The sequence below is a fragment of the Babylonia areolata genome, chromosome 19 (genome assembly GCF_041734735.1).
Source record: "Babylonia areolata isolate BAREFJ2019XMU chromosome 19, ASM4173473v1, whole genome shotgun sequence".
NCBI lineage: Eukaryota > Metazoa > Mollusca > Gastropoda > Neogastropoda > Buccinidae > Babylonia > Babylonia areolata.
Window position 1 is genome coordinate 2,991,577 of NC_134894.1, and position 14,528 is coordinate 3,006,104.

General features: G+C 43.6%; 1 protein-coding gene across 2 annotated transcripts in view; it reads right to left on the minus strand.

The window, feature by feature from the left end:
- The window catches only part of LOC143293376 (BTB/POZ domain-containing protein 16-like), a 51,323-nt gene that overhangs the window by 25,353 nt on the left and 11,442 nt on the right, over window positions 1-14,528 (minus strand). For both annotated transcript variants that reach the window (XM_076604187.1, XM_076604186.1), the window contains exons 4-5: window positions 2,848-3,052; window positions 880-998 (exon numbers count right to left, since the gene is read on the minus strand). In XM_076604187.1, the coding sequence (XP_076460302.1) occupies window positions 880-998; window positions 2,848-3,052 (324 nt within the window). The remainder of the gene's footprint in view (window positions 1-879; window positions 999-2,847; window positions 3,053-14,528) is intronic.

Sequence of the window (14,528 nt, forward strand, 5' to 3'; positions counted from 1 at the left end):
AGGACAGTGTCACAGTGACATCCACCCACACCACAGCACACCACTCTGACGTGACACATGACAACCAGGACAGTGTCACAGTGACATCAACCCACACCACAGCACTCTGACATGACACATGACAACCAGGACAGTGTCACAGTGACATCAGCCCACACCACAGCACTCTGACATGACACATGACAACCAGGACAGTGTCAGTGACATCAACCCACACCACAGCACTCTGACATGACACATGACAACCAACAGGACAGTGTCAGTGACATCAACCCACACCACAGCACACCTGACAACCAGGACAGTGTCATAGTGACTGTCAGCCCACACCACACCACAGCACACCACTTTTACATGAGACAGCTCATCCCTTTGCACACCAGTTCAGTCAGCAAAATAGGTCCATTTCTCCTGTCTCTGAGGCTTTTTCATTTGTGTTGACACAAGACCAATTTCTTTATTTCCAAGGATAACAGATAGTTTCAATTTCAGTTTCAGTAGCTCAAGGAGGCGTCACTGCGTTCCGACAAATCCATATACGCTACACCACATCTGCCAAGCAGATGCCTGACCAGCAGCGTAACCCAACGCGCTTAGTCAGCCCTTGAGAAAAAAAAGAAAAAAAAAGGATAAATACATAAAAAAGAACTACTACTACTATGTATAAGGTGCAAAAACTTGATGAAGTCAACTATAAATGTAATTTTTTTAAAACACCAAACAACAAAAAACCCAGATAAGCAACACCATACTTTTTTTCTGTAATCCAGTCCCTGCCCTATTTAGGGTCCATACTACATAACGGTTCAGCATAAAACCAAGAGCATGCAACAGGAGAACAGCCCGGAGAAGTGCGGAGAGAGACAGTGGAGGTCTCACCAGGTCCCACGAAGCTCATGCTCTTCTTGGAGTGGTAGAGGAAGATGTCTTTGGGCGAGCGGCAGTGGGCTGACCGTGGCAGGAAGGTCTTCACAGGTCCTGCTGGTGCTGGTGTACTGCTGCACATCAATCACCACCCTCTCTTCTTGGAACAGACTACATGGATTTTAATGTTTATCTCTGTGTGTGTGTGTGTGCCTGTGTGTGTGTGTGTGTGTGTGTGTGTGTGTGTGCCTGTGTGTGTGTGTGTGTGTGTGTGTGTGTGTGTGCCTGTGTGTGTGTGGGTGTGTGGGTGTAGGTGTGTGTGTGTGTTACTGATAATTGTTGATTTGGTGGATTTTTTGTTTGTTTGTTTTTTGTACAGGTTGATGTGCAATAATTCATTTTCTCAACTCACGTGTGTGCAGTTATTGATGTTCAATAATTTATTGTCTCAACTTTTCAGTTGGTTAATAACAATTGTGCATCTTTATTTGATTAGCTTTAATTTCTTTTTATGGCATGCATGATCAAATTATGTTTGTTTTTATAATGAGCCTCTCATGGTTTCATTGCTTAAATGAATTTCCCTGTGGATTAATCAAGGATGGATGGATGGATGTATGGATGTATGTATGTATGGATGTATGTATGTATGTATGCATGTATGTATGTATGTATATGATGGCCAGTCATTCCCAGCTATGACCATCAGAACAGCAGCAAATACTGTCCAAAATGTATAAGCGAGCATCTCATTATAGCGGAGTGTCTTGCCCAAGTTACAACCACTCTCTCTCAACCAAGAGGGCTTTAGTACAGGCAGCACTGGGGCGGTCCCCAAAGGGCAACTGGCCCCCCAGGCTGCAGCACTAAGAGCCAGTGCAATCTTGCCTCCCTGTTGGAGTCATAGTCCTTTATAAAAGACTCAGCAGAAAATGAATTCCCATAGCAGAGGAGAAGCCATTGATCATACAGCTGTCAGTGTGTGTGTGATCCATCAGGCATGAACAGGATGACACAGATGCCAGTGGGGTGTGACGCCACTTTGCCTCACTGTCACACCTCACGTCACTTCAATCATTTACCTTCTATTTATCTTTCATTTTATCTTTATCTTCTATTTGTTTGCTAATTTTCTTTTATTATCAATTTCTTTTGAAAAACAGTTTTTTTTCCTGTTTTATACAAACGCAGGGTAGGCTCTGAAGGCCTGACCAGTGTGTTGGGTTTATGTGTAGGTCATAGGTAAGACACCTGCTCCTTTTTAAAAAATAACAATGTATTTTAAGCAGATGTGGTGTCATGTGTATGAATCAGTCCACACGCTCCACACCTTGAAACTCTGTCTCTCTTCCTTTCTTTCTTTCCCTTGTGTTCAAATCTTTTGTTTGGATGTTTCCTTCCACATCTTTTTAAGGATGAACTTGGTTTTCTGCTTTGATGTATTAATAACTGTCTCCCCTTTTCTTCTCTTGTTTTTTTCTTTTTTTTCCTCTTTGTGAGCAAGGGCGGCATGTAAAAAAAAAAAAAAAAAAAAAAAAAGAAGCTACATTGGCTTATGTTTAACCGTCCATAAGAAAAAAAATTTGTTTTGTATTGTATTGTATTGTATTGTATTGTATTACTCTTTCGTCACAACACATTTCTCTGAAGTGAAATTCAGGCTGCTCCCAACAGTGTGTTTGTTTTCCTATCAAGGTGGAATTTTCTACACAATTTTCCAAAGGACAACCCTTTTGTTGCCATGGGTTCTTTTCAATGTGCTAAGGACATACTGCACATGGGACCTCGGTTTATCATGTCCTCTAAATGACCAGCATCAAGACCACCACTCAAGGCTAGTGGAGCGGGGTTCAAACTTGAGCGGTCAGATTCCCCCACTTCCAAGGCAGACGTGTTCCACTCGGCCACCACTCCACAACTTGAAACCGAAACATGAGAGACAGGGACCAGTCCCTCCAGCTTGCACCCTGCAGCCAGGCTTACCTCTTGGACCTGGTCGGCAGTCTGGGGACAGACAGCCTCCCCTCCTTCCCCTCCTTCCCCTGCGGCCCGGGGCCAGTAGGCGGGGTCTGATCCTCCCCGGTGGCAGTGGTCGTCATGGCAACAGCGGTCTGCGGGGCGGGCAAGGAACGGCGGAAGGTAAAGGGGGTGTTGGACTCTAGGTTGATGCACAGTTTGGGACTCTCCGCTGAAGCAAAGCAGAGGGCCGTGCGTGTGAGGGCCAGACAAGCGACTAACTCTACGTATGTACATACATACATACAGCAAAGCGTGCAGTCAGAGTGCTACAGGTACAGGTGTAGTCTACTGCTACATGTGACAGACACTCTTCTTCTTTCAAGTTCAAGACTCAAGACAATGTACAGTACTGATGCACAAGTCAGAGACCCTGCGGAAAGGAATCACACACACACACACACACACACACACACACACACACACACACACACACACACACACGAGTTATTACTTCAAAGTGTGCAGTGAGGCATTTTAGAGAAAGAACATCGTGGCTAAGCAATGAATAACTTTCATGACATACTTCACAGAAAGCTTGGGACCACTTCACAAAAGCAGCTACAGTTTTTACACTGAATGTTACCAAAATCTACAGATGACCAAATTGTACAGCCTACATGTGCATATGGTCTGCCACTGGCCTTTCATTGAACACACTGACAGCTGTTTCAGGCACACCTGTACCATGAACAGCTGAAACAGCATGAGTGTTTCAGCCCAAAGTTGACAGTCATTCAGTGGTTATGAATGATAACTGGCTTTTCACTGTGAAGAATGGAAGTGTGAGTGCAAGAAAGCACCTCTGGTTGTGTGGTGCTCAGTACACTGGCTGTATACAGCGCTGTTGGCTGAATATCCAGCATCACTTTGTCACACCCCCAAGAACTGGCTGTATACAGCGCTGTTGGCTGAATATCCAGCATCACTTTGCCACACCCCCAAGAACTGGCTGTATACAGCGCTGTTGGCTGAATATCCAGCATCACTTTGCCACACCCCCAAGAACTGGCTGTATACAGCGCTGTTAGCTGAATATCCAGCATCACTTTGCCACACCCCCAAGAACTGGCTGTATACAGCGCTGTTAGCTGAATATCCAGCATCACTTTGCCACACCCCAAAGAACTGGCTGTATACAGCGCTGTTGGCTCAATATCCAGCATCACTTTGCCACACCCCCAAGAACTGGCTGTATACAGCGCTGTTAGCTGAATATCCAGCATCACTTTGCCACACCCCAAAGAACTGGCTGTATACAGCGCTGTTAGCTGAATATCCAGCATCACTTTGCCACACCCCAAAGAACTGGCTGTATACAGCGCTGTTAGCTGAATATCCAGCATCACTTTGCCACACCCCAAAGAACTGGCTGTATACAGCGCTGTTGGCTCAATATCCAGCATCACTTTGCCACGCCCCAAAGAACTGGCTGTATACAGCGCTGTTAGCTGAATATCCAGCATCACTTTGCCACACCCCCAAGAACTGGCTGTATACAGCGCTGTTAGCTGAATATCCAGCATCACTTTGCCACACCCCCAAGAACTGGCTGTATACAGCGCTGTTAGCTGAATATCCAGCATCACTTTGCCACACCCCAAAGAACTGGCTGTATACAGCGCTGTTAGCTGAATATCCAGCATCACTTTGCCACACCCCCAAGAACTGGCTGTATACAGCGCTGTTGGCTGAATATCCAGCATCACTTTGCCACACCCCCAAGAACTGGCTGTATACAGCGCTGTTGGCTCAATATCCAGCATCACTTTGCCACACCCCAAAGAACTGGCTGTATACAGCGCTGTTAGCTGAATATCCAGCATCACTTTGCCACACCCCAAAGAACTGGCTGTATACAGCGCTGTTGGCTGAATATCCAGCATCACTTTGCCACACCCCCTAGAAGAAAACTGTGTAAGTTCCTAAGTGGTCCTGAACTTTTTGTGTACCCTGTATATTACTGCTCAGTAAAGAAGCCAGAACACTGTGGACATCAGAACTCTCAGTAAAACAGTATGGACTTAAAAGCATGGACATTAAAACTCTAAGCAGTAAAGCATGAACATCAGAACTCTAAGCAGAACAGACTGGATGTCATAACTCCAAGCAGAACAGACCTCAGAACTCTGAGCAGAACAGCATGGACATCAGAACTCTGAGCAGATCAGTATGGACATCAGAACTCTGAGCAGATCAGTATGGACATCAGAACTCTGAGCAGAACAGTATGGACAATCAGAACTAAGTAGAACAGTATAGACATCGGACATCAGAACTCTAAGCAGAACAGTATGGACATCAGAACTCTGAGTAGGACAGTATGAACATCAGAACTCTAAGCAGAACAGCATGGACCTCAGAACTCTGAGCAGATCAGCATGGACATCAGAACTCTGAGCAGATCAGTATGGACATCAGAACTCTGAGCAGATCAGTATGGACATCAGAACTCTGAGCAGAACAGTATGGACAATCAGAACTAAGTAGAACAGCATAGACATCAGACATCAGAACTCAAAGCAGAACAGTATGGACATCAGAACTCTGAGCAGAACAGTATGGACATCAGACATCAGAACTCTAAGTGTGCCATACAATATTCCAACAGGAACAAGCAGTCAGTGCTTAAGTCAGATATGTAAACTACAGTCAAACCATTCCATGAGGACATAAGCAGAAGACAACTGTGCTGTATGGCACTGTGACAGCATGCAGGTCAGAACTTCAGAACTTCTGGTCAGCAAAACAACGCCATCGTTTGGCCATGCAGCAATGCCAGCACAGAAATACATCAAAAGCATTGTTTATGGTGCACAGCAATACATCATATGCATTGTTTATGGTGCACAGCAATACATCATATGCATTGTTTATGGCACACAGCAATACATCACATGCATTGTTTATAGTGCACAGTAATACATCATATGCATTGTTACAGCAATACATCATATACATTGTTTATGGTGTACAGCAATACATCATATACATTGTTTATGGTGTACAGCAATGCATCATATACAATGTTTATGGCACACAGCAATGCATCATATACATTGTTTATGGTGCACAGAAATACATTGTATGCACTGTTTATGGTGTACAGCAATACATCATATATATTGTTTATGGTGCACAGAAATACATTGTATGCACTGGATTTTTTTAATACATCATATGCACTGTTTACAAAGCAAAGCCTCGATATCAGCACAGCAATCATATGCATTGTTTATGGTGCACAGTAATACATCACAAGCATTATTCACAGTGCAAAGCCTCTATCAGAGCACAGCAATACATCACAAGCATTGTTTACAGTGCACAGCAGTACATCACAAACACTGTTTACAGTGCACAGCAGTACATCACAAGCACTGTTTACAGTGCACAGCAGTACATCACAAACACTGTTTACAGTGCACAGCAGTACATCACAAGCACTGTTTACAGTGCACAGCAGTACATCACAAACACTGTTTACAGTGCACAGTAGTACATCACAAGCACTGTTTACAGTGCACAGCAGTACATCACAAGCACTGTTTACAGTGCACAGCAGTACATCACAAGCACTGTTTACAGTGCACAGCAGTACATCACAAACACTGTTTACAGTGCACAGTAGTACATCACAAGCACTGTTTACAGTGCACAGCAGTACATCACAAGCACTGTTTACAGTGTACAGCAGTACATCACAAGCATTGTTTACAGTGCAAAGCCTCTATGACAGCATAGCAATACATCATGAGCATTGTTCACAGCACAAAGCAATACATCGCAAGCATTGTTTAAGGTGCACAGCAATACATTACAAGCATTGTTCACAGTGCAAAGCCTCCATGACAGCACAGCAATTAATCAAAAGCATTGTTTACAGCACACAGCAATTGATCAAAAGCGTTATTTACAGCACGCATCAATACATCATAGGCATTCTTTACAGTGCAAAGCCTTCATGACAGCACAGCAAAAGGCAATGTTCAGAGTGAGAACAACCTACAGAACCACTTCACATACACCACGTGCCTGTCTCCACAGTCTGTGAATGTGTGCTAAATGTAAACATTAAGAACAGATTTAACTCTCTCCATACGAACGGCGAAACAGACGACGTTAACAGCGTTTCAGCCCAATAACCACCATCAAAATATTACCAGCGGAAGGCTCTTATACTGAAGAGGTGAATGTTAACAAAGAATACCACAATTCTGATGACGGAAGCGAAAGGTTGGGTCATCAGTTCAGACACCCACTGGACATCCGAGGGGTCTGTGTAGAGAAGAGAGGACTGGCCGTACTGAGTGAGTTAAACAATATGTGCTACATGAGAGAGAAAGAAAGGAGGCAGGACAAAGGGGGAGGAGGGGGAGGGAGAGACAAAGAAGACCAAAACAAAACCTGGACATGCAAATGGAGGCTGATAATTACACCTGTATGTCTAAGACTATATCATTGCTGACATGTATCTCATTACTGAGAGAGGTGAAGAGCTGAGAGAAAGGGTTGCCAGGTCATAGTGGTGCCCCCGCAGTCTTGGGACAATGGAATTGAAGAAGTAGGAGGAGGAGGAGGAAAAGGAGGAGGAGAAGGAAGAGAAGGAGGAGAAGAAGACGAAGCAAAAGAAGAAGAAGTAGAAGGAAATATCTAAAAAGATAAATAAACTGAATAAGAAAGAAACGGAGAAGCAAATGAATTGCTGAAGCAGCGGAAAGGAAGTGAAAGGAGAGAGAGACCAACAGGCAGAGTCAGTACAAAGATGCCAGCAGCAGGCAGTCAGTACAAAGATGCCAGCAGCAGGCAGTCAGTACAAAGATGCCAGCAGCAGGCAGAGTCAGTACAAAGATGCCAGCAGCAGGCAGTCAGTACAAAGATGCCAGCAGCAGGCAGAGTCAGTACAAAGATGCCAGCAGCAGGCAGATGAAGAAAACAGAGATCACCTTCACCCTCCTCTCGCCTCCCTCCCCCCTCCCCCCACCCCCTCACTCTACTCTCAGGGGATAAGTGTGAGGGGTGCTGAGGTCAAACTGACAATAACTGGACAGACTGACTGAACAGATGAGAGGACCGAGGACTGTGACCTGTGGAACACTGCTGACTACAGGTGCCAGGTCTGATGTATTGTACTGTATGCATTATACTGTCACACGCTCCTCTGGTCTTGCTAAAACAATCTTACAAGGTACAGTGAGGGGAGGAAGAAGAAGAGGCAGACAAAGGAAGAGATGGGAGGACAACATTCGAGAGTGGACAGGCATGGAGCTGAGAGACACCCTGAGAGCGGCCGAGAGACGCGAGGACTGGAGAAAGGTGGTTGACAAAGCTTCGAAGGCGCCCCAAAGGATTCGGAATCTGAGGGATCGCTGACGGTGACGGTGACAGTGACTGTATGCATTGCATTGCACTGCATTGCATTTCGTTGCGTTGCATTGCGTTATGTTGTGGTGTATCACTTTTTTTTCACGCCAGTTTTCTCTGTGTGAAACTTGTGCTGCTCTTTCATGGGAGTGTCACCACAGTGCAACACCGCTCTTTTTTTCTCTCCCTTTTTTCTGTCTGCAAGTGTATTTGTTTCACTAGCAATGCTGATTTTTCAACAACATTTTGCCAGGGACAACCCTTTCATTGCTGTGGGTGCTTTTGCGCTTTTGTGCCAAGTGCAGTCAGACCATGGTTTATCGTCTCATCAGAATGACTAGCACCCAGACCACCAGTTCAGTTCAGTTCAGTTACTCAAGGAGGTGTCACTGCATTCTGACAAATCCACAAACGCTACATCACATCTGCTAAGCAGATGCCTGACCAGTAGTGTAACCCAACGAGCTTAGTCAGGCCTTGAGGGAAAAAGAGAAAAATGTGCATACCCCCACTGAAGGTCTATTAGAGTTAGGTGAGTAAGAATCTCAGTCCCTACATTGGACTCAAACCTGTGGACATGTGCTTCCTAGTCAGGTCATTGCCACAGGGCCTGACCCTGGTCAGCATGACCTGCAATGTTCTGCCCTCATCTGTGTGCCGGACTTGGATCCCACTGTGGTCAGTTCTTCAAAGGGATGCCTGTCAGGAGGCCTGTAGCAGAGTCGGTCAGGCACTGGGCTGATCCTGTGTCCAACAGTTATCAGGATTCAAGGTCCCAGCTGGGCATTGTGTTGTGTTCTTGGTAAGGGCACCTTACTCCAATTTTCCTGACACAACCCAGGTGTGAACAGGTACCTGATGGGCTGAAGAAGGTTAAAATAGCAGGAGAGAATCGGGCCTTCACCTTCCGATGCCGAACCCCAGACACAGTGGATAGGAATTCACTGTCTTGATGCTAAGCCCTAGACACAGTGGATAGGAATTCACTGTCCTGATGCTAAGCCCTAGACACAGTGGATAGGAATTCACCTTCTGATGCTGAGCCCTAGACACAGCGGATAGGAATTCACTGTCCTGATGCTAAGCCCTAGACACAGTGGATAGGAATTCACTGTCGTGATGCTAAGCCCTAGACACAGTGGATAGGAATTCACTGTCCTGATGCTAAGCCCTAGACACAGTGGATAGGAATTCACTGCCCTGATGCTAAGCCCTAGACACAGTGGATAGGAATTCACTGTCCTGATGCTAAGCCCTAGACACAGTGGATAGGAATTCACTGTCCTGATGCTAAGCCCTAGACACAGTGGATAGGAATTCACTGTCGTGATGCTGAGCCTTAGACACAGTGGATAGGAATTCACTGTCCTGATGCTAAGCCCTAGACACAGTGGATAGGAATTCACTGTCGTGATGCTAAGCCCTAGACACAGTGGACAGGAATTCACTGTCCTGATGCTAAGCCCTAGACACAGTGGATAGGAATTCACTGTCGTGATGCTAAGCCCTAGACACAGTGGATAGGAATTCACTGTCGTGATGCTAAGCCCTAGACACAGTGGATAGGAATTCACTGTCGTGATGCTAAGCCCTAGACACAGTGGATAGGAATTCACTGCCCTGATGCTGAGCCTTAGACACAGTGGATAGGAATTTTTAGGATCTTTAACCTGTGAAGGCCACTGTCCACAGCCTGCACAACGTTCAGTATTGGTGGGTCCACTAGTTTTCCCTGTGTGTGCTGTTGGCTGGTCAGTGTGTGACGGTCAGGGCTGTCTCTCATGCTGTGTGAACACCTGCTGTGGAATGGTGCACACTGTGAACAAAGTTCTGTACGTTTCTCCGCTTCCATTTCTCACAATAATTTGAAGCACAGTTTGAAAACAAATCAGTTATAGGTTCATATTGATTTGGAATGTTACAGTCATTCAGTTACAGGTTTACATTCATTAGGAATATGACAGCCAGTCAGTTACAGTTTTATATTCATTTTGAATGTACCAGTCAGTTACAGGTTTACATTTGTTTGAAATGTTAAAATCAGTCAATTACAGGTATAAATTCATTTGGAATGCAACAGTCAGTCAGTTAAATGTTTACTTTGATTTGGAATGTAATAGTCACTGATAGGTTTACATTGATTTGGAATGTAATAGTCACTGATAGGTTTACATTGATTTGGAATGTAATAGTCACTGATAGGTTTACATTGATTTGGAATGTAATGATCACTGATAGGTTTACATTGATTTGGAATGTAATAGTCACTGATAGGTTTACATTGATTTGGAATGTAATAGTCACTGATAGGTTTACATTGATTTGGAATGTAATAGTCACTGATAGGTTTACATTGATTTGGAATGTAATAGTCACTGATAGGTTTACATTGATTTGGAATGTAATAGTCACTGATAGGTTTACATTGATTTGGAATGTAATAGTCACTGATAGGTTTACATTGATTTGAAATGTAACAACCCATCAGGTACAAAGTTATATTCATTTGGAATGTAACAGTCAATTACAGGTTCACAATCATTTGAAATGTTCAAGTCAGTCAGTTACATGTTTACATTCATTTGGAATGTAACAGTCAGTCAGTTACATGTTTACATTCATTTGGAATGTAACAGTCACTCTGTTACATGTTTACATTCATTTGGAATGTAACAGTCACTCTGTTACATGTTTACATTCATTTGGAATGTAACAGTCAGTCAGTTACATGTTTACATTCATTTGGAATGTAACAGTCAGTCAGTCAGTTACATGTTTACATTCATTTGGAATGTAACAGTCAAACTACTGTGAGAATCTGCATGTCTTTTGCATTTGTTTGTTGCTTTACGGTCTTTGACTTGTGTTTGAGTTGACATCACTATGCAAGAATCTTTACAACCTCACAACCTGTGCTCTCCTGCGTGAGTTCTGTGGATTCATTATCTTTCAGTATCCTGCATGGGTTCATCGCCTTTCAGTTTCCTCCATGGATTCATTATCCCTTATTATCCTCCATGGATTCATAATCCCTCATTATCCTCTGTGGATTCATTATATTTCATTATCTCCATGGATTATCCTCTATGGATTCATTATCCCTTATTATCTCCATGGATTCATTATCTTTCATTATCCTTCATGGATTTTTATCTTCTGTTGTCAACAGACATTAAGAGAGGTAATTTATTCTTTCACATTATAAACACAATGTGATGTGGTGCAGTCTGTAAGATTTGTAAGAACTTATCCAACAATAACAGACTGCTGGAAAGAAACAAACCAAGCCAAAACCGCCACAACCAAAGCAACAGTAAAAACAAAACAAAATTTAAAAAAAAAAAAAAAAAAAAAAAAAAAAAAAAAAACAATCCAGTGTTTGCCAAACGCTTTGTGTTAGAGAACTAGAGAAGATTTAGCATCACACAGGCCAACTGTTATACACAAAACCACACAGCATTTTTCTGGTTATACACACAGTAGTTTATTTCCCCTCATTACAAACACCTTTCTGCAGCTGCACAGATACTGATAGCATAACTACTCCGATAACAAAATGTCACCCATTAAAGGCATGGTTGACATAACAACTGCATACAACAGCAGCGCATGTATTGCATAATATAAACTTTCTTTCCATAAAGTCTAAAGGTGTATCTTCAATTTTACTGATAAACATCCATTATACAAACTGATTTGAGATGATAAAGAGATTCTGAAAATAAATGATTCCATAACACATACAATGCTATCTTACATCATTCACAGTTGTCTTGAGTACATGACTTCTGTTTTCAACATACACTCTATGATCTACATATAGATTATAGCACTCCTAGTATGGTTTTGCATGTGTATCAAAAGTGTTTGAAAAGTGCCCAATGGATAAAAAGCGACAAAAAGAGAGAAACTAACCCACCTACACGCTACTGACATGTAAGAACTGGTAATGATCACTTGTGTGTGTGTGTGTGTGTGTGTGTGTGTGTATTTGTGTGTGTGTGTGTGTGTGTGTGTGTGTGTGTGTACGTCTGTGTGTATGTACATCTGTGTGTGTGTCTCTGTGTGTTGTTCTTGTTCTTGTTTTTGTTGTTGTGAAGTGCCTATTACCCTATTTAAAGAATAGGTGCTATATAAATTCACATTATTATCACTATCATTATGATTGTAAATATCCAAAAATAAACTATTGTAGCGGTCTGCATGAAGACAGATGAGTTTCCACCACATGTTTGACATCTAGAAAATGTACATGTCAAGTTAAATTGTTTCATGATATTGCAAACATTTTGTATTTCAGAAAGAAAAAAAAATACCTTGTAAGCATGATTTCATTTTTAAAGAAAGAAAAGAAGAAGAAGAAAAAAAAAAGAATCTGAATGTTTGATTAGCCACTGGCAGGTTGAGTTCTCTAGCACCACACAGCACAGCAATCTCCAGTGTTAAACACACCATGAGGGAATCTAGCACCAAGCTACCATGGGAACAGTGGGTTAGCAATAAGACTGGCACAACTGAGTCAAGGCACCTCACCATGCAGAATGGTGGTCACACACACACACACACACACACACACACACACACACACACTCACACACACACACACACACACACACACACACACACACACACACACACACAAAGGTCAGTCACTTCACACAGCTGGACTCACATCACACAGACAACTAGCAGAGACAGTTCCTCTCACACAGCGAAGTTCTATCACACACACACCTCACATCACTTTTTTCCCCTTTCACGCCAAGGACTGCATGTGAATAAAGCTTTACTGGAATGGTGACCAAGTGCTGATGTGTCCGCCTAAGGACCAAGAGAATCTTAGTGCACTGGTTCCAATCCCACACTCGCCAGTATTTGCTCTCCCTCCACTGGATCTGGAGTGGTGGTCTGGATGCCAGCCATTTAGATGAGATGATAAACTGAGGTCCCATGTATTGCATGCACATAGTGCACTTAAAAGAACCCATGCATGGCAACAAAAGGGTTGTCCCTGGCAAAATTATGTTAAAAAAAAATCCATTTTGATAGCAAAGCAAATACACTTGCAGGGAGGAAAAAAAAAAAAAAGGTTTCGCTCTCACTGTAGCAAGACGCTCTCCCTATTAAGAGCAGCCTGAATTTCACACTGAGAAATGTGCTGTGACAAGAGTGATACGATACAACCCAGTGCAAAACTTTGCTTATCTGTTACCCTGGTTAACAAGGAGTTGTGTTCTCTTGTCCACCAGCCCACATCTGACACAGCTGATGAGTTACTACAGTCTGTGATAAAAACTGACCTTCCAGGCCAGGGTGTCAGTCACCATTCTGTATCTGGACTTATTCTCTTTGGACTGCATGCCTTTTGTTCTGCAAGATCAGTCACACCACTTCTTCTTCTTCTTCTGCGTTCGTGGGCTGCAACTCCCACGTTCACTTGTATATACACGAGTGGGCTTTTACGTGTATGACCGTTTTTAACCCGCCATGTAGGCAGCCATACTCTGCTCTCAGGGGTGTGCATGCTGGGTATATTCTTGTTTCCATAACCCACCGAACGCTGACATGGATTACAGGATTTTTAACATGCGTATTTGATCTTCTGCTTGCGTATACACACGAAGGGGGTTCAGGCACTGGCAGGTCTGCACATATGTTGACCTGGGAGATAGGAAAAATCTCCACCCTTTACCCACCAGGCGCTGTCACCATGATTCGAACCCGGGACCCTCAGATTGAAAGTCCAACACTTTAACCACTCGGCTATTGCGCCCGTCGTCACACCACTTCAAAGTACACACAAAGTAGTGAAGGCACTTCAGATTGATGCCACATGGATCTTGCTTCACCAAACTCCAGCAGTTAGGGGGTTAAAAGAAGGGTGAAGCTAAACCACATGGCAGTACCATCAGTCAATAAATCATAAAAATAAACTTCTAACAAAATTTTTAAATCATAATTAAAGACAGAAGCAAAAGATAAAGAAGATGATGTGAACTTGTTTTCACAGTGTACTGATGTTAAAGCACACAAAATCACCATCCCAATCACCACACCTCCCCAGAACACCACTAACTCCCCCACCCCCACCCCCCCACCCCCACAGACAGGGTCATGTCTATACATACAACAGACAGTAAAGGAGGAAGGGGGAGGTGGAGGCATCGAGGGTTAGGTGGGGGGAGGAGGGAGGAGGTACCTAACACCCACTCCTCCCCACCACCCCGCCCACATGCACTGCGGTGGCCGCCGCCTCAGCGATGACCCCCGTGTAGCCCCGCCTG